Source organism: Danio rerio, chromosome 23 (assembly GCF_049306965.1).
Source record: "Danio rerio strain Tuebingen ecotype United States chromosome 23, GRCz12tu, whole genome shotgun sequence".
Classification (NCBI taxonomy): Eukaryota; Metazoa; Chordata; class Actinopteri; order Cypriniformes; family Danionidae; genus Danio; species Danio rerio.
In genome coordinates, this window is record NC_133198.1 from 1,113,266 (window position 1) to 1,136,328 (window position 23,063).

A 23,063-nucleotide genomic window follows, 5' to 3' on the forward strand; every position below is an offset into this window, starting at 1 on the left:
ATCCATCCGCAGCTTCTCAAACGCGCAAACTCCGCTCCTCATGAAACGTAAGCGCGTGTTAAACTTAAAAACAACCCGCTAACTGACCTGAGAAGCTCAAATAGGTATTTCCTCCAGGAAAAGTGTGCGTCTGGACTCTCGAAATGAAGGATAAAGTTAATTCGGATGCAGATTCTCGCCCTCAGAGTTGCTCGAACTGTTATGAAGAGGACACAAACAGTCAGTTCGTCGTAGTGAAGCTTGAAGATGAAGATCCAGAGATGGACATCAGTATTTTTGCTCCTGTCGAGTCCTCAGATTGTGAGGAAGATGAAGATGAAGAAGAGCTTTCAGACTCATCCGAAGACTCCACTATGGGAAGAAACATTCAGGAGCGAGGTTTGGCTGGTGTGTGTCCAATTTAAAGTCGTACATCTCTAGATTACCTTCATTATAATCAACACTAGCTCGTGAAGTCATTCTAATAAAGGTTTACAAAAGCGAATAGAGCTTTATGATTACTTAACCTTTTCCCTCATTAAACAACTGATTGAGGTAAAGTTGATTTTATATTCGCACATTAGGATTTTGGCATGTAATAAAGAAGAATATACTAATACAGATTAATTATAATATTATGAGCAAAACATGTGACACTCTTAATATTGAATATTCAGTCTCAGTATTCATGTAAGAATGACTTAAAAGGCAACATTAGCACTATTGACTTGACTGTGAACAAGGTTGTACGTCGATAGTCAGGTTAATCATATGATTTCTCTATTTATAATTGGCAAACAATCCTTTTCTGACATTATATTAAGGTTAAAGTCTGAATGTGCTAATATAAAACCAACTTTACCCCAATAAACAAGCAGAGTTATGGTTGTTAGATGAGATGCAAACATTTCTCATCAGATTCACAGATGTAGTTGATCACATTAACCAATTAATTTGACAACCACAATATATTGCTTAAGCATTTAAAAATACACGATGTATTTTTTTGCGTTAAATGTTTTCCTCAAATTAAGAATGGTGCTCAAATTTTGTCACACAATCAAGAATTTATAGGGACAATTCACACAAAACTGAAAATATTGTCATCATACACAGAGGTAAAGTTGTTTTTATATTCGCACATTCGTTAATTTAGCAGTCTCTGTATTGTTTACCGTGTTACTTTGAATATTCAATAAGAATTAGCATGCAAGTATGACTTGTAAACAACATTAACACTATCTAGTTCACTGTGAACAATGCTGTACTTTGATAATCATTTGCTGCTAACATAATTTCCCTGTTTAGAAATGGTAAACATTGCTTTTCTGAAATTATATTATTAAGGAGAAAGTCTGAATATCCCAATATAAAATCCACTTTACCCCTATTCATCACACCCTTCACCTGTGTGAGTTTCTTTATTGAACACAATAGAAAAATGTTGGAAACCTGTAACCATTCATTCATTTTCCTTTGGCTTAGTCCCTTAATTAATCCGGGGTGGCCAAAGCAGAATGAACTGCCAACTTATCCAGCATGTTTTACACAGCGGAAGCCCTTCCAGCTGCAACCCAGTACTGGGAAACACCCAAATATTCTCAAATTCAAACACACACACACACACTCATACACCACGGCCAATAGCGCATGTGTTTGATTGAGGTAAAATTGGTTTTATCTTTGCACATACATAGCTTCCTCCATAGTTTGCATTTATTTCTTATTTTTTCGTTGACGCCCCTCTTTAATTTCTCTTTCAGATGATCAGGATTCAGTGTGTCCTCCGAAACAGTCGCCCAGGAGGAGTTTGAAAGCGCAGAATAAGAGCCGACAGACGTTTTTGGCTGAGCAGAGACTAAAGCTGGAGACAAATCTGAACAGTGCTGCTGATAGGGCAGGGGTTTGTGATTTTGGTTTTATATTCAGACTTTCAGCTTCTTAATATAATTTCAGAAAAGTATTATTTGCCAATTACAAATGAAGAAATCATATTGTCAGCCGATGACTATCAGTGTAAGGCTTGAAGCTTACTATTCTGAACCAATAATCAGAAACAAACAGCAGTTGAAGGACGGCGTGTTTAAATACATTATTTATCTGACTCCATTAAAGATATTATCATCATTGATAAAGAGATAATCTCAACACCTTAAAGCAGGCAAAGTTGTTTATCAAGTTACATGATTCATTCTACTGTCTATATTTAAACAAACTAATATACTGTACAAATAAACTTAGCTGTAACATATGCACTGCTGTGCAACAAAGACAGTGAAACCGCCTTAGTTAGTGGATGAGGCTACGCATTAGTGTTTGGGAGATGCAGAGTAAAAGCCATTCTCCCCGATCAACAGTTACCTTTCCTCCTTATACCCTGAACAAAGCATTGTTAAACATGAGTAAAAACCAACCCCCAAAACCAGCTGGACATGAGAGCAGAGTTGAGGAGGTGGAGTGGGGGAGAAGTACATTAACATACTCTGCTCAGGCCATGACCTAACAATGGTGAATAAATAGTACATTGAAATACATCAATGTCTCTGATGATTTCATAAGTGCAACGCTGAAGTCATAAACTGTCAAATGACACCAAACATGACAGGGTTATATGAAGGAAGATCACGAGGAGATGAATTGCGTATGGTGAAATGCACCTGGTCACTGCAAGCAAATGGCAGAGATGTGTATTGGAGCTGTGAGGAACTCTGCCACGCCAGGAGGACCCATCCTGTGCTTGGAATGTCTATTTAGTTGCTAATGTTGATGAAAGTAGGCAGTCCCTTATATCATGTTTTCATTTTATTGTTAAGAAAGCGAAACAGCGTAGGCAGGGTGGTTCGAATGACGTTACACAGTACACTGTTCTCTTTAAAGATTTACCTGACGTGTCCTCTGAGTTTGTTTTCCATATCGAACTTGTGAAGTCTGGACTTATAAGAAGAGGATGCAGGGGTCCGTTCTTCGTACCTCGCTTAAATGATCTAAGATGATTTGGCAGATCCTGGATCTTTTAATCTTGATAACTGATCTCTCGCTAATTTGGTTCTTCAAACAAGTTCGCGAATCAGATTAGAATGTCTGGATAAACTGATCTGAGATCGCCTCGTGTGTTGTGAAGGACAGATCTATCGATCCTTGAAATCATGATCAGCAATGCAGCGATTGGCTGACGGCACAACAGCGTGATGACATCATCTGATTAATATTCAATTATCCATGTGAGCAAAATTACATCAAATTAGCAGTAAACGGCTTGTTAAATATGACGCGATAACCTTCCACATGGCTTTACACTTTCATGTGTCAAGAGTATTCATCATGTATTTCAATGCAAATCAATGTATTTAGTTCTATATTTAGAAAAGATTTTCTTTATTATTGTAGCCGTTTTTTAATCGGTGTAAAGAATAACTGGATGTTTACAAAATCATTTTGATATTGGTAAAGGCGTCTGCAACTTTTGTGAAGCATCAAATCACCGGCATATTAACAATCAAAACATGTTTATGACTGCATAAATGTATTATTACTTTAAAAAAAGTGACATATTGAGCATTTCTATCATACACAATTTGTACTAAAGCGATCTAAAATATAAATAAGTTTTCTCTTTGCACCACCAGGTGGCAGTCTTTATACTTTCATTTCGAGGGTGCAGATTGCATAAGTTTTATTAATATGTATAACTTTATTTATTTTATTAATGACTATAACTTTATATATATAGTTAAAAATATGTACCATTTTCCCAAGCGTATATAACTACTACTGTAAGAAAATATCAGAATTCGGAACATACTTTCTGTATTATCTTTGCTTGAACTAAGCCGATCTAATCCTGTTTATATGATTTGAACCTGCTCCCGATCAGGTTTGACCTAGCAGAACTGTTGCCATGACAACAACTCTCGGATCAGCTTTGAAGAACGAAACGATCCTGGATCGTGTCAAATCGTCAATATCCAAATCCAGCTAACTGAGTAATCCACGTACGAAGAACGGACCCCTGGACTGAACTTTGTATACTTCTTATTTAGGAAAAATAGACAGATAGGCGAATGTCTGCAGCCCTGCCTCGGTTTCCAGATGTCTAAATTTTTTTGCTACGATTACGACTTCCGCCAACACTGCCTAAGAGTCACCGAGCCCTGAAAATGGAGCATTTTGAAAATGCACGAGGCCTTTTTGGTTTTAAAAATGCTGCTGCTTCATTTTTAGATGTTTCCCCCATCCACACTGACCCGGAGCAGCAACGTTTTAAAACCAAAACTGCCTCTTCAGCGTTTCCAAAACGCTCCGTTTTCAGGGCTCGACAAATCCAAGGTAGTGTGGAAGTAAGCCGTAACCTTAACGTATGTGCTTTAAAACTACAATACATTAGTGTAAACGGGGCCAAAGTAAAGTGTCTGGTGCGTATGGAGAGAAGAATGTTTCTACAGGTGGTTTGTCAAACCCACTCACCTGTGTGAGGATCTTATATGAATAAGCATCTTAATGTGAATGTGGATTCTTTCATATGAATGTGAATGTGGATTCTCTTCTATGAATAAGGACATGAACGTAGGCGTCCCTTCAGAGGAGCACACATTTGGCCGAGCTGCGCCTCCGTCTGATTCAGCCAGAGGTCCTGTGGAGATTTCAGGGCTGGCCACCGCAATCAGTCCTTTAGCTGCGATGGAGCCTCCTGTATTTCCAAATGCTCCAGTACAGGTTTGTGCAGACTCAGGATAAGCCTTGAACGTCATGCTAGTCATAGTTGCATTAGTTTATATACACCTGCTCTGTGCGTTAATTATAAAGCTGACCTACACTGTTTAATTTGTTGCATGTTTCCTTAATGAACGTGCTGATATTTCCTAAACCAGAGCACATCTGCTGTCGGGGAGGATCAGCAGAATTTACTACTCGAGGTCCTGAACCACTGTCGGGTAAGTGCTTCTGTTTTCAGTTTACTCATTCAGAAATCGGATCACAGACAGCCTCTTATTAACTCCATTATCATCAGCTTAAAAACAATTATGATTTTCAATGCAACAAAATACAAATACAGTATCTATCTACACATCTGCCTATCTGTTGTGTGTGCTTTTTGTTTAATAGAGGCAAAAATAGCTGCTGTCCCTTTAAGATGATAACATTATCCTACATTATTAGTTTTTGATGGGTTTTAATGAAGGTTACAGCGCCTCTGTTAAAAGAAAAGAAAACTTGCATGTTCTGAAAGAGGTAAAGCCTCAGACAGGTCAGATAAAGTAACACAAAAGTAACTGAGTAACGCAACTAGTTACCCTTTTGGAAAGTAACTCAATATTTTAATGCATCCGCTTGGTTTCAAGATCGTTACACCTACATATTTGATTATACGAATCATAACCTGGTTAACCAAGAACAGACTCCTGGCCTGTGAATGATGTCAGCGGTTTGTTGACTTTTGCAGTTCCTGCATGCAGCGGTGCAGAGGCTCGAGCAGAAGATTGACAGACAGATGTCCAGTGAGGTATTATACACCGTTAATGATCCACAGCTCACAGACATTTGATTGAACTAGAACAATCAAGCTCACTTCACTGTGTAAAAACAAACAAACTTTATTTTACACACTGCATTATAGCATCACCTCTATTAGGGCTGCATGATACTGGTTAAATATGCGTTATAGTTGTTGAGTGTTGTGATCACAATATTTCCTACCATGTAGCATTTCCCTATAATAATGCTGTTTTTAAATCATTTATTTTTTGATTGATATTAAAATAAACAGGTGAAAGAGATTTTTCAGATCTAATTAAGACTAAAAAAACAGTGGAGGTGCAAACATTTAGACTTTAAAACATGAACATGAATGAGTGAAACCCTCAGCAGATATTCTCTTCTCTCGTCTCGACTGCACCCATTAGTGTTTATTCTCACCCTGTGTTCATCTGATTTGTCAGATTTAGATGAACATTTAATGCCAAAAAATAAGTTTGATACATCTGCCAAATGTATAGTGCATATATTGCTGTAATAATTATGCGATGTGTTGTGCAGCCCTAACCTTTTTTTTTAACTGCTTGCGTATTTTATCTGAGGCTCTTGTTAGTTTTCTTTCTCTACTTCTACAGTCATCCTCAGCAAGAGGAACAGCAAGGAGGAAGAAAGCTCCAAAGGTTTGTCCTTAAAGAATTGATCACTTTATCTTAAGGTGTCCATATGTTCCATGTTAATAGATGTTAATTGTTAATAGAGTAATTAAAGTAAATGATGCATAATTAATGCACTTGCAGTGGTGTAAATTAACCAATTGCAATTTAGATTTATACAGATTACTATACTTTAGTTTTCCTCACGAGTTGTACTTTACTAAGTAGTTTAAAAATGCATGCTTTTACTTGTAAACGGATTCAGTTCAATTCAGCTTTATTTGTACAGCGCTTTCACAATGTAGATTGTGTCAAAGCAGCTTCACATAAATGGTCATAGTAGATTGAACAGTGTAGTTCAGATTTTTAGTGTTTAAGTTCAGTTCAGTTTAGCTCAGTTCAGTGTGGTTTAAAGTCATTACTGAGAGTTCAAACACTGAAGAGCAAATCCATCGATGAGTAGCTTTTCAGATCCTGAACCATGCAAGCCAGTGGCGACAGCGGAGAGGGAAAAAAACTTTACCAATAGGAGAGTGAATTAAAAAAAAACCTTGAGAGAACCACTCAGTTCGGCACGACCATTTTAATTGCATTTTAACAGCTGGAAGCTGGCCTCAGCAAAGACTCATCTTGATTAAAACAAGTTTGTACTCTCAAAATCATTCCTCATAAATCCAGATTCCCCTCAGTGAGCCTATTTATTTACTTAAGTAAAAGTGTGTAAATTTATGTTTATTTATTCCGTTTCATATTAATTTCAGTAATGATATTAATTAATATGCAAATGTTTATATGAATTATTTACAGAACAGTTTGTAAAGTAATAGTATCTGTCTTTTAGTAGATCTATTGTTTCACAAAACAAATTAGATTTGCATTGTAAACCTTTCACAAATATTATTTTTTATTTCACATTTGAAGGTTTTAATTATTAAACTCCCTAAATCATTCTGCATGAATCCATATTTTTAGCCCTTCGTTGAGTCAAAATATGTATATAAATGTAAATATATTTGCCAAAATTGCCAAGCATGTCTACAGATTCTGTCTAGCCCTGCTAATCATTAATACATTCATTCATTTATTCATTCATTTTCTAGTCGGCTTAGTCCCTTTATTAATCCGGGGTTGCCACAGCGGAATGAACCGCCAACTTATCCAGCTAGTTTTTACGCAGCGGATGCCCTTCCAGCCGCAACCCATCTCTGGGAAACACACACACTCATACACCACGGAAAATTTAGTCTACCCAATTCACCTGTACCGCATGTGTTTGGACTGTGGGGGAAACCGGAGCACCTGGAGGAACCCACGCGAACGCAGGGAGAACATGCAAACTCCACACAGAAACGCCAACTGAGCCAAGGATCACTACCTACTGCGCCACTGCTTCGCCCCTAATCAATAATACATTCTTTACTTTAATAAACCTTGTTGTTCCGTACCAGGCGTCTGCAACGGCTGAAGAAGAGCATGTGTCCTGGGATTTAGCGCAGCGTCTCGGCCCACCAGTGCACAGAAACTCCCGCTGGGATCCTCCCTGGAAACGGGCAGCAGACGGGGCGGAAAACAGCAGCGGCAGAACGGGACGCGGCAGAGGCCGGGGCAGAGGACGTGGCCGGCGGGGACGAGGCGGCACCAGAACACACCAACACACTCCTGAAAATACTGCACTCGTAACAAAACCAGATCAGATGAGCACTGATCACACACAGCCCTCTCCGATAATAAAGCAGGACTCGTGGGCTCACGCTGAGTTTGAGCAGCCGCAGAAGAGAAAGAAAAGCTCGGCTCATGTGCACAGAGAGAAAGAGGAATCTGATCCAAAGCATGAACAAGAGGACCGCAAAGGTAAGATAACAACAGACTTCATGCATAAAATATATATGCATGAATGCAGCAGAGCAAACTATACTAGATGAAAATGTGTGTGTGTTTTATCCCAACGACATTTAATAATCAGATTTTGATACCGCACGGCGAATGAGAGAAAAAAAACTCAGCATTTCCCAGAAACTTAGATGCACACGGCAGGTAGCGTCAGAAAGCCGCGTGTGTTATTCCGGTCACAAAATGCGGTGGAAATCCTACACGAGGTTATAGTTTGGTTGTAGTGCTAACATGTTTACACTCGGTGCAATAGTTAGTTCGATACGAATAAAATACGAACTGAATAAACAGAGCGCTGGTCGCTCACCAAATCTGTAGAGACAGGACAATCACCAGCAATTAGAGCCGCGTCTTTATTAAGAGGAGACTACAAGCGAATCCGGATCTCAGCGTTTGCAGATGAGAACAGCTCTCAGGTAAACAATAATCCTCCTTAGACACGTAAGTTATTGTTGTCGAGCGTCGCGTACACTGTTAATCCACACGTGACTCCAGCTGAGCTCTCACAGAGAGAAAATGAAAACAAACTGAACTGCAGCAAACTATAAAAGCAACACTTCACACTTGTTTTGCCAACACAACGTGGCGTCTCTGTCGTCTAAACACTGTGACAGTAATGAATATTAATGAAGTTGCACAATAGAGCGCGCTGATTGGTTTGAACCAAGCCTTACTCATGCATTAATGCAGCACACTGTAAGACTTAATAAGACACACTCTGGCACAGACGTCCAGTCTGCACGCTGGAATACACGCTATTATGTCATGACCGTGACGCAGCTTCAAAAATTCGTTTCAAACCGGAAGTACGAATTTGCTTGAAATAACGCAAAAACAACCAATTTACACTTTTTAGTGAAATATAGGTGTCCTAATAGTGTTTTTAGCAGTGTGGGGCACATATACCACTGTCAACAGCTCAACACATGTGTTTTGTGTTAACACTGCATATCCTGCATGGCAGTAACAATGCTGAAACCAAAAAATGTGCAGCCCTCATTCTTCTTTTTGGATATCCTCAATTGTCAGAGTCGGTAAAACAACCCATCACTATAAAGAAACTGATTAATGGATATCTTCCTTTAGCTTTCCCCCCCTCAGTGATGATTGGGAGCTCTCTGCGTAAGGTGTGGATCCCGCAGTGTGTGTATAAGGAGGTGTTTAAGGAGACGGAGCCCCAGAAAGCAGTCGCTCCTGTGCTTTACTCAATATTCCCCATCAGCACACTGTCCTGCAGCGCCGTCACCGGAAACCCTGAGAAAGGCATCCAGCAGCTCGACCCCAACAAGATTGAGGCCCTTCGAGGTGAATATAGCCTCTTCCTGTTGAAGACTCAATTATTCGCCCTCCTACATATATATTTTTTCCAACACATTTCTAAGCATAGCAGTTTTAATCCCAGTGCACAAGTCTTTAAACAGTTAAAACTAATGTGAATGAAGCTTTTGTTCCAGCCCAGTTTAATTCAGAATGTTTAATTAAACTGAAGGGTCACAATTGTTGATGATTTGATGTAGTCGTTTTTTAATTGTGTGTGTGTGTGTGTGTGTGTGTGTGTGTTTAGAGTTTCTGGCAGAGATGTTCCCCCAGTTTGACGTCAGTGTGCGCGGTGTGGCGTGGGCGCAGTGTCTTGGGGTGATCAATAGCATCACCAAAAACCTCAAGAAAACTGCTGGAAAAACATGACCTCCGCCAAACGAGGTGCGTTCTCCATGACCTCTGCTAGTGCTAGGATATATCCAACCTCAGAAGTTTAATTGGCAAGAAAACACCATCGGTTAAAAAGCATGATCCATTAAACCGTGTTACTGTGCTTCATTTCAGGTTGGCGACAGAAGAAATGAGGGTCTGTGTGTGCTTTTAATCCTGACAGCTTTAGTGACATGTGTTAACTCTGACCTCAGACTTGAAGCGCAGACAACTGTTTTTTTACGTTTGTTTATTGTTGTGTTCTGCTAATCGCAACACAATAAAAAAGAAAAGTTTGGCGTACATAATATATATTATTAACACTTCTTTTGTTCTTAATAAATCAATATATTATTTTGTTGTTTAAACATCCTAAATGCTGATGTCTACTGCCTAACCATTTTGCCTAATAAAGAATTCTTTGCTTTGATTTGTCTGTTGCAAATTACAAATATTCAAGTAATTAATTATAAACCAAATAATTCAACACATTCTGGACAAAAACAACAACAGTAACACTTGAGTTTAGGTCACAATCCACAGTATTAAACCATTAACTAACACTGCTAGCCTAATACACAACTAATTAGCAGCTAATTAATAGTTACTAAGACAGAAGTTGGGTTTAGGATTTGATTAGAATAAGATCATTTTTATTATTAGCATGAATTGTGAGCTAAACTAAAGTGTTCTTGAAGCCAGCAGAATGCCACGAACACTTCTGCAAATGAAGATTTCACCCCCAGGTCTGCAATGGATGTGCTGGCGTACTCGAGGCTAGCGCATACTCTTTTTTTTGCCCATCTTGCGTTCGTATCGAAACTTGCGTATGGCGCTGTTTATAGAGCCCACACAAACCTTCCAGTCACTTCCATCTTCCTGCAGCTTCATCCAGGGGAAACGCTCTGACAGGTGCTCTGAGGAGGATGAGAAGTGACAGAGCTTACAAAATGTTGAAAACAGAGCTAATGGCTAATCAATCGTACTGAAAAAAACACATTCTGCCAAAAGTGCCATTATTTTACAATAGGGATGCTCCGATCAGGATTTCTGCAGGCGATAGTGAGTACCGATCCCCTGTCATGGTGATTGGCTGATACCGATTCTGATGCTTCAAGCTTTGTAACTTTGCCATTGCATAAAGCATGTTTACTCTTAGTATGATAGTTCAGTGAAGATCTCTCCTTACCTAAAAGAATAAAGTAAGAATGCTGCATATAACCCTATACATTATTTATATGGTGGCTTGAGAAAGTATTAAACGTATATTAAATAAACATATTATTCTTCCGACATCGTCTTCTTCTGAGACTAAATTCTATACGCATCTCCTCCTAGACCGTTCAAACTACAACCACCAAACTAACACCAAACATTCAAACTGGTCTGACTCTGCTTGCTATGTCTTTTCCGACTGATCCGACTTACGGTTTTCCGAAAACTGACCTGGAAAATTCGGAGAAGTCCCATTGACTTAACATTGGACCAAACTTTATGACCTCATAACTTTCCGCCAGACTGTTATAGAGGCTGCGTTCGAAACCGCCTACTACTCAGTAGGTACTGCATTTGAATTTAAACGTACTAGTCGGCCGTTAAAAAAAATACGTTCTATACAGTATGAATGTGAAAAGTATGAATGGAATTCGGACGTACTACATCCACCATTTTGTCATAGTCACGTGACGTACCAGCGTCATTTACGTCGCTTTACTCCCATTCATGAATTCACTCGCGGGGCATCATGGGATAGCGCAGCATGCATGGGATGCGCACTCCAGAATCTCGCCGGAAGTAGTAAGTAGTAGCAACCGACTCCCGTGCGGAAGGTCGCCGGTTCGATACCAGCTCAGAGCAGGTTGGGTGGCGTAGAACCGGCAGGGTTACACTAGCAACATGCTAATTCATATTAGAAACATGCTGACATATATGTAGTTATCTATCTATGCCGACGGTTTCACACTTCTTAAAAACTACTTCAATTGTTTAAACTTTAAAGCTACTTCAAGCTTTCAGACGAGGCTTTCTCAAGACACCATAAAGTCTGTCTACAAACTTTACCGTTCTAGTTACTGCATATAATCTTAAACATGTCTCTTATAACCATTGAATGCTGACAGAAGCAACTTAATAGTAGATATTAAATAATACATATTATGCGGGAGACTGGTGGAGCTTCCGGGTGATCTCATACAGGTGGACACAAGATGGAGCTGATTGCTCCGCTCACGTCACAGCAGCTCAAAACACTGGATATACAGTGGCTGCAGGAGATTATCACTGGCCCGAGTCATGCCAATAAACAGAAGTCGCAACACATCTGTGTATATTTTAGCTGCTGTGACGCAAGCGCATCGATCGCTTATGCCCCCACGCATCATTTAGCTACTCGCACGTTGTAGTGCTGCTATCTGTATAACCCAGGTACGCACGTGCATCTTCCTCTGCTTGTAAACAAACACCTGCGATCGGTTCATGAGATCGGCCAGAAGAAATGTGATTATCGGCTGATCGATCAGAGCATCCCTACTTGACTAGCTAGCTGTGGCCAAAGGAACATCCCCAACAGCACCCAAGGGCTAATGGAGCATCTCACCTCGCAGTGCAGAGATCTTGTTGTGGTCGAGAGCGTGAATGCCGCGCCGCACCCCGCCGTAAACATTACTGTTCACCAGAACGTCCTCGGGGAAGATGAATCTGATGAGGTATCGAGCCACGAGTTCAGGACGTGTGCGCAGATGTGCTGCAGACAGGGCAAACTCTGGAACCTTCACTCCCCGATGAGGCGGACCCAGATACACTAATCGGAGGAGCAGAACACGACTGATAACAGTGTCTGTGAATGCCGTTTCAGGACAAATTGAAAAATAAACAGGGCTGGATAATAATTCATCTTTATTACTTGGCTGTCTGGAACTAATCTAACTATAATAATCTACTTTCTTTAAATATGATTATTTTGCTTCCCCCATTGGCAGACTATTTAGCTTGTTTTAATTTAAAACTCACTTAATTTTGACTCAATATTTCTGAAAAACACACTTGTCTTGGAAATGCTTCTTGATTTGAGAACTGTTCGATATTTGCACTACAAACAAGTCAAAAATCAAAGCGTTATTTGCAGTGCAGTGTGAACCCTGATATATCCACTATATTTGCAGTAGAAACAAGACAGAAACCCGTTTTTTTTTTTCACTGACCGCTGTCGGCGTCCCAGTCTGCAGGAGTCTCGTAGTCTTGGGTCACAGGACTGACCAGCAGTTTGGGTTGTTTGTGTTCGCTGTCGCTGTCAGACAACTCAACGTCTATCTCTGCGGTCGCTGCACACACAGAGGATACAGCCGCCGGTTCTGACCACACCGGAGAGCGCATGTCTGAGAGGGCCTGCTCTCTCATCTTCAGCTGAGAAACAAAACACTGACTTAGACTCTCAGGCAAAATACCGTTCATCAGAACAACACGTGAAGTCAATTCTCAATATTTTATTCCTTTAATTTCTGTTTAACAGAAGATTTCTTCAGCACATTTCTAATCATGATAGTGTTAATAACTCATCTCTAATAGCTGATTTATTTTCTCTTCATCATGATGACAGCACATAACATTAGACTAGATATTCTTCAAGACACTAGTGTTCAGCTTACAGTGACATGTAAAGGCTTCACTAGGGTAATTAGGGTAAAGTTAGGGTAATTAGGCAAGTCATTGTATAACAGTGGTTTGTTCTGGAGACAATCCAACACTAATATTGCTGAAGGGGTGAATAATATTGACCTTAAAATGGCTTTAAAACTATTAAAAACTGCTTTTATTCTAGCCCAAATAAAACTAATCAGACTTTCTCCAGAACAACAAATATTAGAGGAAATACTGTGAACAACTCCTCAATCTGTTCAACATCATTTGGGAAATATTTGGAGAAGTAATAATTCTAACTAATTCTGAGATTCATGAAAAGGTTGATTTTTATGGTTTTCTGTAACAGAAAATATTAATAAACTAGACCAACACACTCGTCACTCTTTAGTTCAGTGTTTGATTAGCACTGCCTGACTTATTTCTGTTCATTTATTAAGTTTTATTTGATAAGCCTGACTTATTTCTGTCTGTTCATTTGGCTGTTTATTTACAACATTTAAGACCTGCCAAAGATCAGACAATTATGTCTAAACATGGGGGAAAAAAAATCTTAGGGGGTCCAAACTTTTTCACATGACTGTATATTAAAAACAGTTTGGAGAAATCTGGCGTTATATTTTTACGTGCATTAACAAATCATCATTTTTGTGAATGCATCTAGAAGAGTTTCTGTCATTCTCACCCTGCGTGTCTTGTCCATGAACCGATAGTAGCGTGCGGTTGAGTTGATGACAGCAAGGCACACTTTCCAGTCTTTGCCACTCTCACGAAGGTCAAACTTTGGGTATCGCTTTACCGCCCACTCTGAGGAAATCATCAACAGTGTGTTAAAAGCAGTGACTCAGTCAAGTAAACTCCATTTATAGATAAAATTGAGTTCATAAAACATAAAACGCCCTTTTTACAACATGATGTCTCTAGAGTGTGTGTCGTGAAGTTTCAGCTCAAAATAGCACACAGATAATGTTCTCTAACTCTAAATGCAAATGAGATTGTGCTCTTTTAGAAGAGGGCGGAGCTACAGATGCCTGTGTGTCAGCATAGTGGATTCAAAAACAAGACTAATGTCCTATGCCAGAGGTGTACAAACTCAGTCCTGGATGTATACTTGTTAACCCTCCCGTTTTTCCCGGGATTCTCCCGTATTTTACAGTTCTATTCTGCTATCACCCCTTAAAGGTATTTTCCCATATTTTTTTATCTTTCTCTGAAGGGTGGGAATAAACATTAAAGAGTTGATCCTCCCTATACACAACCCATACCTCCGAACCACCAGGGGTCGCCCCTTGCTCTTAAATGTGAGTCTTCTGTGCTTTCATTTTATTTTAGCATGAAAACACTTTGAAATAAATATAAAAACGTCAGGATTCCCTTTCCTTTTCATTACAGGTGCCGTCACCCCTCACATGCAATCCTCAAAGCAGTCATATAGCAGTGCGTGACAGTCAGCTGACGCGCTCCATAGTGTTCAATAGACACCATTTGCCAAATGGATTCTGTACACAGGTTTTGGGTGCGTGTTTGAACAGACATATACACATAATTAACAATAATAACATCTAAAGATGTCGATCTTGGTAGGTTTTTTTTTCAAACACATCTAATTTTGTTTGTTAAACATAAAACGTTAGGAAAGTAGTCAAATGCTTTCATTATAAGAGATACAAGATGTGCAGCATCTGAAACTACGGATACTGGAAGCCTGTGCTGGCATTTCTCCTGCGGTGTTGCTATCAGTGTGTGAAGAGTGGGAGAAGAGGGTTGCATTGACAATCCAACTCAACAGGCAGCTCATTAAACACATTTTATAAGTGGTCAGAAACTTGTAAGTAACTCATAAAGGAATGAAGTTACGTTAAAACCAAGCACACCATTATCTTTCTTGTGAAATTCCCAATGAGTTTGATGTGTCACATGACCGTCTTCCTATTGAAAAAAACTAAAGTTGGATCCAAGATGGCCGACTTTAAAATGGAAACCATGGTCACCACCCAACATGAAAAGTTTGCCCCCTCACATACTAATGTGCCACAAACAGGACGTTAATATAACCAAATATTCCCATTTTATTAAGGTGTATCCATATACATGGCCCATCCTGTAGAATATTATATATATATAGTGTGCTGGAAGCTCTGCTTGGTCCATTAATGTGTCTCATCATACACATTTTTATTTTATCTTCCGCTCTGAAACAGGAGATCACCACACATATAATAAACGCCTCACCTCTGATGGCGTCGACCTTGTTTGTGTCGAGTCTCAGCAGGCATCTGCTGGGGTTTCCAGTGGTGCTGCTTTGGGAAAGCTCCTTCGTCGTGAAGATGTTTCGTAAGAGATAGCGCACCGCAGCACTCGGCCGCGTCATTTTACCAGCCCGCTGCAGAATAAAGCTGGAGATGAACACCTTTCTTTCAGAGCTCCCCAGACAACCTGCGACAGGACAAACAGACAACGGTGGAGGCAGTAAAGTGGATTAATGTTAATGCATGAGTAACACTAGAACTACCAAGATGGTCATTTTGACTGTTTTTTTTATTTTTTTTATTTAAAGGGCACATAGGTTACCCCTTTTTTCATATTTATTATAAGTCTTTTGTGTCCCCAGAATGTGTCTGTAAAGTTTCAGCTCAAAACACTTATCGGAGTATTTATTACAGCTGTCTGAAGTGTCTGTATTGTTGCTGGGAAAAGGTTGTTGCTGATTTTTTGCACTGGGCCCTTAAGGTCAACAGCTCAACACATGTGTTTTGGTGTTTCGTGACCCTTTAATAACTTTGTTGAAATAAAACCCATATACACTAGTACCGGTCTAGACCCCCTTTTGCCTTCAGAACTGTCTTAATGCTTGGTGGCATAGATTCAACAAGCTACTGGAAATATTCCACAGATTTATTTTCCTCGGTGTGTTCAATACTTATTTTCCCCATTCTATAGTCACTAAAAAGCAAATCATATGTACCGTCTTCCCCAGTAAGAGTGTGTTGTTTTCAGGAAAAACCCATCTCATACTTGTATTGTCCTGATGTGCAGCAGAATCGGAGCCTCTGATCTCTGAGTTTTCTTCATCTCTGCTCTTGACTCGCTGCAGATGCTGTTGGATCAGACTCATTTTCTTTCTCTGCAGTGGATCTGGAGCGGTGGAGATGCGGGACTGGTGGAGCAGTGGTGGAGGACTGGGCACTGCTGGGCCTGGAGAAAGTGGTGGAGGCTTCCTGCTCTCCGTGGAGGAAAGAGGAGGAGTGGAGGAGATGTGGACCAGGTGAGGCATAGGGGTGTCCGAATTGATCACGGAGTCACTCTTGGCCTGAGAGCTGCTGGAGGACAAATGCACCTTCTGAAACCGAAATAAAACAAATAAGACCTTCTCCAGAAGAACAAACACAGTGAGAAATTCCTTGAATTATTTGAAAAAGAATAAATATGTCGCAGGAGGGTGAATAATTCTTTCACACTGTGTGTGAGTAGGGTTGTAACGGTATGAATTTTTCACGGTATGATAATTGTCTAAAACAATACCACGGTTTGACGGTTTCGCGGTATACGGTATGTTACAAATGTTACAAAATAATAGAACAGTGAAGCAAATTTGACTTTTTCCAAATAATATATTTTCAGTTACTATAAACAACACCACTTACAATGAACAAATAAAAATAAGAAAATAATAAATAATGTGTCAAAGTCCAAATAAAGTCCAAATAAACATGGTGCAAATCCTCAGTAAAAAATAGATATAAATGTTTACTATACTATAAATAGTTACATAACTAAACTAGATTCAATATGGAACATCCTTAGGTTTTATGTGCCAGCATGGATATGGTTGTCTGTGGATATGGATTTGGATATGGTTGTCTGCAATGCAGACAAACAGCTGCACCTTCATTTGTGTCTTTTGAAAACAGCAAGAGCAGCAGTTCGTCTTTGCTGTGTCACTGTTTTGTCATGTTTCTGTGCTGCTGTGCATGCAAAAGTACTTAGTATGAGAATTATTTCATGCAAAACTTTTTTTTTGGCGTTTTATTTAGCCGCGCATAAATGTATGCCTATCTCTCATTCCGTGTTGTTCAAAAAGCTTGGTCCACAAACAAAAGCGAAACCTATGCTTATTGGTTGTGATGTAGCGAGTTTGAACCAATCTGGGCATGGAGGAGGGACAATGCATCAATGTATCATGTCTGGTTTGTCCGGAGACACAGTGACGAGCGTTTCTTTGTCAAATCAGCGTTGTCAAATTTTGATGACGTAACCGCACTGATTCCGGAGCCTCTGAAAGTCCGCGAATGTTATGTGATACAGCACTGGAAAGCTGAGATTCTCTTCTTTATGCCAATCTTTGAATTGTATGAATCTGATCAGCGGATCAAAAGTTATTAAACATTTAAGAGCAATACTTATTTTTAGCCGCGGGCGGCTGTCTCGGTCTTTAGGGGTTAAAACCGTTGATATGCAATTGTTCATGGTATGATAATCGTGCACGTTCAAATCGTGGTAGACCGTCATACCGGTATATTGTTACAACCCTATGTGTGAGTCCTGTGTAATGTGCGAGTGCAGTGTAATAATACTGTGTGATATTTACCTGAGCAGGAACAGTCGGGTTCTGGATGCTGGCTACTTTCGCTTGAAGCATCTCAAACTTCTCATCCAGTTTCAAAATAGCTCCATACGTAATCTGCACAGACACATCTGACTCTGAGCATTTTCTATTAAATCTTGGCTTGAAATTCAGAGTAAAAAACGCGTCTAATCTGAGCCTGAAGCTGTGGGTGAATATTAAGGGTCTGGAAAGATGAAACAGAAGGAAGTGATTCTGTAAGATCAATCTGCAGTAACTTCAGTCTTACTTGCTGCACAAACATAAAGAGGTTAATAATAAATCTGCTAATGCTAGCCTGAGACCTTTACAGTGTCTTCTTTAATTCTCAAACCCTGCGGGAAAATGCTTGCACACTGTTATATCGGAAGAGCTGAAATATATATGCCTGGTAATGGTTTAATTTTAGACACAATGGCAGTACAGCATCTGACCAATCAGAGTGGCGTAAAATGACCTGATCAACCAGAGCAGAGTACAGTCAGCTGACTAATCAGAGCAGAGAAGAGTCATCTAACCAATCACAGCAGAGTAGAATCCTTTAACCAATCAGAGTAGAACATTCAGTGTAGAGCAACCGACAAATCACAGTACAGCAGAGCCTCTGACCAATCAGAGCAGAGTAGGGTCATCCGACCAATCAGAGCATAGTATACCATTTAGTGCAGAGTAGAGTGGGGCCATTTGACCAATCAGAGCAGAGTGGTGCATCTGACCAATCACAGCAGAATAGTGCATATGGCCAATCACAGTAGAAAAATCTGACCGATCAGATTAAAGTAAAACTATCAGACTAATCGGAGCAAAGACTAATCATCTGCCCAATCAGAACAGATTAGAGAGTTTGACCAATCATAGCAAAGTAAAACAGCTGACCAATCACAGCAAAATAAAATCATCTGACCAATCAGATTAGAGTTAAATCATCTGACCAATCAGAGCAGAGTTATCTGTCCAATCAGAACACAGTAGAGTCATCTGACCAATCAGAGCAGAGTTATCTGACCAATCAGAACACAGTAGAGTCATCTGACCAATCAGAGCAGAGTTATCTGATCAATCAGAACACAGTAGAGTCATCTGACCAATCAGAGCAGAGTTATCTGACCAATCAGAACACAGTAGAGTCATCTGACCAATCAGAGCAGAGTTATCTGATCAATCAGAACACAGTAGAGTCATCTGACTAATCAGAGCAGAGAAAAGTCATCTGACCAGTCAGAGCAGAGAAGAGTCATCTGACCAATCAGAGCAGAGAAAAGTCACCTGACTAATCAGAGCAGAGTAGAGTCATCTAACCAATCAGAACACAGTAGAGTCATCTGACCAACCGGGGCAGAGAAGAGTCATCTGACCAATCAGAACACAGTAGAGTCATCTGATCAATCAGAGCAGAGAAGAGTCATCTGACCAGTCAGAGCAGAGAAGAGTCATCTGACCAATCAGAGCAGAGAAGAGTCATCTGACCAATCAGAGCAAAGAAGAGTCATCTGACCAATCAGAGCAGAGTAGAGTCATCTAACCAATCAGAACACAGTAGAGTCATCTGACCAACCGGGGCAGAGAAAAGTCATCTGACCAATCAGAGCAAAGAAGAGTCATCCGACCAATCAGAGCAGAGAAGAGTCATCTGACCATTCACATTATGTATTGCCCTTGGATTTGTGTAAAATGTCTGCTGGAGAACTCAACTGAAGACCCGAAAAACAGCATAATAGTGTCACTTTAAGAATGACAAACAATAATATAAAAATGATTCAAAGATCTGACCCTAGTCCTGAAATACTGCTGATCGCTCAAACAGCACACACTGTAAGAGATGCATTACTGCATCAGCATTACCTGACAGTAGGCAAGGATCTCCCCCAGAGTTCTCTGCAGATCAGCGCCGTAGATGTCAGATGAAATATTGCTCTCCGCCTTCAAGAACAAAGAAAAAACACCGTCAAAAGAAAAGCTGTCACATAAAAAAAACAAGAAATCGCTGCAACATTAAAGGAATACGTCAGCCGAGACGGAAAGTTCCTCACAGTTTACTAACCCTCAGCCCATCATCTGTGCATATGACTTCCTTCTGTCAGAAGCTCAGTGTTTGACACAGGTCTCCGCACAGACTAAAAACAATCAATACAGCATGGAAGAGCCTGGATAACACTCCTCCAACTGTGTTCGTTTCACAGAAATTCATATACACCGATGATGGACGAGTAATTTATTTGGTCATTTTTATTTTAGGTTGACTTATTCAAGTTCTGCTTATCATCAGTACAGCTGAAGGTACATCACCTCACATGGTATTTCAGGAGTGAATTCATTGATAAGAAGTTCATTATCCGCCTCAGACATCTAGCAGAAAAGACAGACAGAAACAGTCATGTCATCATCTCAGTCAAATTAGCAATAGCACTTAATACACTCCTCTTAAAGGGATAGTTCACCCAGAAATAAAACATGTACTGTTCATTTACTCACAGGTCATCCAAGATGTAGGTGACTTGTTGTCTTCAGCTGAATATTAAAGCAGATGTCGAGCTGAATCTGTGGTGTGTAGTCTTCATTTAATGGCAGTGGATGATGACAGGTTTATTACATTAAAATAAACACATACAAACGAGTCCAAATCAATAGCCGAGGCTCCTGATGAATCACTGAGCTCTTGTGAAGCGAGTCCAAGGTAGTCCAAATGTAGTCCGGCAGATTTTAATGATGACAGTGTGCTTGTTTGTTGTTTGCTATTGATTTGGACTCGTTTGTATGTGTTTATTTTAATCTAATAAACCTGTCACCATCCATTGCCATTATATGAATCACCAAACACCACAGATTCAGCTCAACATCTGCTTTAATGATCAGCTGAAGAAAAAAAGTCTCCTACTTCTTGGATGACCTGTGAGTAAATTACAGGACATTTAGATTTTTGGGTGAATGATCCCTTAAATAAAGTAAAACGTATTTTAAAATAATTTATGTTAACATTAAAACTGTATTTTGCAAGTGTTTATATGTAAATAAATGTGGGTCAAAGACAAAAAAAGTGTTTTGCAGTGCAATCAAATCCCCGGCCACTTTATTAGGTACACCTTACTATTACCAGGTTGAACCTCTTTTGCCTTCAGAACTGCCTTAATCCTTCGTTTTGTAGATTCTACAAGCTACTGGAAATATTCCTCAGAGATTTTGCTCCATATTGACATGATAGCATCACACAGTTGCTGCAGATTTGTCGGCTGCACATCCATGATGCCAATCTCCACCACATCCCAAAGCTGCTCTATTGGATTGAGCTCTGGTGACTGTTGAGGCCATTTGAGTACAGTGAACTCATCGTCATGTTCAGCAGTCTGAGATGATTGAGCTTCATGACATGCTGCGTTATCCTGCTGGAAGTAGCCATCAGAAGATGGAGACACTGTGCTCATAAAGGGATGGACATGGTCAGCAGCAATACTCAGGTAGGCTGTGGCGTTGATGCTCAATTGGTACTAATGGACCCAAAGAAAATCTCCCCCACACCATTACACCACCACCACCAGCCTGAACCGCTGATACAAGGCAGGATGATCCATGCTTTCATGTTGTTGAGGCCAGATTGTGAGCCGAGCATCCGAATGTGTCAGCAGAAATGGAGACTCATCAGAGCAGCAACGTTTCTCCAATCTTCTATTGTCCAGTTTTGGTGAGTCTGTGTGAATTGTAGCCTCAGTTTCCTGTTCTTAGCTGACAGGAGCGGCACCCGGTGTGCTCTTCTGCTGCTGTAGCCCATCCGCCTCAAGGTTGGACGTGTTGTGTGTTCAGAGATGCTCTTCTGCAGAGCTCGGTTGTAACGAGTGCTTATTTGAGTAACTGTTGCCTTTCTATCAGCTGGAACCAGTCTGGCCATTCTCCTCTGGCCTCATCAACAAGGCATTTGCGCCCACAGAACTGCCGCTCACTGGATATTTCCTCTTTGTCGGAGCATTCTCTGTAAACCCTAGAGATGGTTGTGCGTGAAAATCCCAGTAGATCAGCCGTTTCTGAAATACTCAGAGCAGCCCGTCTGGCACAAACAACCATCCCACAATTAAAGTCATTCAAATACCATTTCTTCCCCATTCTGATGTTCACTTTGAACTGCAGCAGATCGTACTGACCATGTCTACATGCATTGGGTTTCTGCCATGTGATTGGCTGATTACAAATTTGCTTTACCAAGCAGTTGGACAGGTGTACCTAATAAAGTGGCCGGTGAGTGTACCCTTTTTCCCCATTCATTACAACGTGTTCTGAATCATTGATATTAGACATAATAATGCGCAGGTTAGTGTATACTCCATCAGCTGTTTTCATTTCTCTCAGCTTTGAATTTATTTAAAGAGTGAATCAATTATTGCAGCTCAGAGCAATGTTTTGTGTCTAATATTTACATTTTGTGGAAAGTAGTTGTGTAATAAGTGTAAATAAACCCTTCAGTCTTTTACCACAGTGCTGCGCCTCATGTCGAGCTGCTGATAAACCTTTCAGGATCAATTCGGAGAAAACAATCTCCTGAATGTGCTTTGTCCCTATCTTTGTTCCACATGCATGTCAAATGGACTGGATCTGTAAGTACGCATATGTGCAGTGTGAAACTCTACCATGCTGTCGCTCAGCGGACTGGAGCCTCTGGGCATCATCAGAGGTACGCCGTCATTGTCCATGATTTCTGGATTTTCCTCTTCTGCCTCAGTCTTCAGTCCACACAAAACACTGTTCTCCTGGTTATCTGCAGAGGGAAACATGTGGTTATTTTATTTATGCTGTATTTTATTCGACCAGGGGTGCGTTTCCCAAACAACAACGTAACTCGCGGCTGAGCTATCATAGTATGATGCATCATTTGGGAAAGAGCGATATCGTGACGAGTGTTTCCCAAAACCCGTAGTTTCTGTCACCGATCCATCACTTGAACCACGTTAGTTATAACATAAAACGCCCATAACTATGCTCTAGTAAGAACTACTTCTTTAGAGAAGAACCCCATTATTTCTTTGTGCAAATTATATTGTTTTACGTGCATAATTTGTTTTAAAATCCAAAATTAGTTTGTGGTAAAAACATGCACTTACTTTCCATATTAATTTAAATATATGTAAATGGCACATATAGGGCCTGTACTTGTGAAC

General features: G+C 40.1%; 3 protein-coding genes across 6 annotated transcripts in view; 1 reads left to right on the forward strand and 2 right to left on the reverse strand.

The window, feature by feature from the left end:
- Nucleotides 1-248, reverse strand: part of cdh26.1 (cadherin 26, tandem duplicate 1) — a 56,912-nt gene extending 56,664 nt beyond the window's left edge. The window contains exon 1 of the mRNA XM_073939649.1: nt 88-248. The gene's annotated coding sequence lies outside the window, so the exon portion shown is untranslated. The remainder of the gene's footprint in view (nt 1-87) is intronic.
- On the forward strand, nt 1-10,113 carry si:zfos-905g2.1. 3 transcript variants are annotated; one of them, XM_073939653.1, is made up of 10 exons: nt 1-387; nt 1,743-2,836; nt 3,955-4,692; nt 4,848-4,910; nt 5,420-5,479; nt 6,087-6,131; nt 7,553-7,955; nt 9,081-9,299; nt 9,559-9,695; nt 9,819-10,113. In XM_073939653.1, exons 3-9 carry the CDS (start codon nt 4,483-4,485, stop codon nt 9,678-9,680), a joined length of 1,122 nt encoding a protein of 373 aa, XP_073795754.1. In that variant the 5' UTR covers nt 1-387; nt 1,743-2,836; nt 3,955-4,482; the 3' UTR covers nt 9,681-9,695; nt 9,819-10,113. The 3 variants fall into 3 exon arrangements, with proteins under 3 accessions (XP_073795754.1, XP_073795753.1, XP_073795755.1); XM_073939652.1 differs by having other exon boundaries at nt 1,743-1,882; nt 4,534-4,692; XM_073939654.1 differs by having other exon boundaries at nt 1,743-1,882; nt 4,547-4,692.
- Nucleotides 9,930-23,063, reverse strand: part of zgc:113423 — a 15,617-nt gene continuing 2,483 nt past the window's right edge. Inside the window, 10 exon segments of one of the 2 annotated variants that reach the window (NM_001030233.1) lie at nt 9,930-10,600; nt 12,280-12,483; nt 12,884-13,085; nt 14,005-14,126; nt 15,552-15,755; nt 16,335-16,659; nt 17,908-18,000; nt 19,765-19,842; nt 20,209-20,268; nt 22,536-22,663. In NM_001030233.1, the coding sequence (NP_001025404.1) occupies nt 10,461-10,600; nt 12,280-12,483; nt 12,884-13,085; nt 14,005-14,126; nt 15,552-15,755; nt 16,335-16,659; nt 17,908-18,000; nt 19,765-19,842; nt 20,209-20,268; nt 22,536-22,663 (1,556 nt within the window). In that variant the 3' untranslated portion in view covers nt 9,930-10,460. 2 annotated transcript variants of the gene reach the window in all.

Coding starts and splice junctions, on each gene's coding strand:
- si:zfos-905g2.1 (XM_073939652.1), top strand. CDS start 144: ATGAAGGATAAAGTTAATTCGGATGCAGATTCTCGCCCTCAGAGTTGC. Junction 388..1,742: donor TCAGGAGCGAGGTTTGGCTG/GTGTGTGTCCAA, acceptor TTTCTCTTTCAG/ATGATCAGGATTCAGTGTGT. Junction 5,480..6,086: donor ACAGACAGATGTCCAGTGAG/GTATTATACACC, acceptor CTACTTCTACAG/TCATCCTCAGCAAGAGGAAC.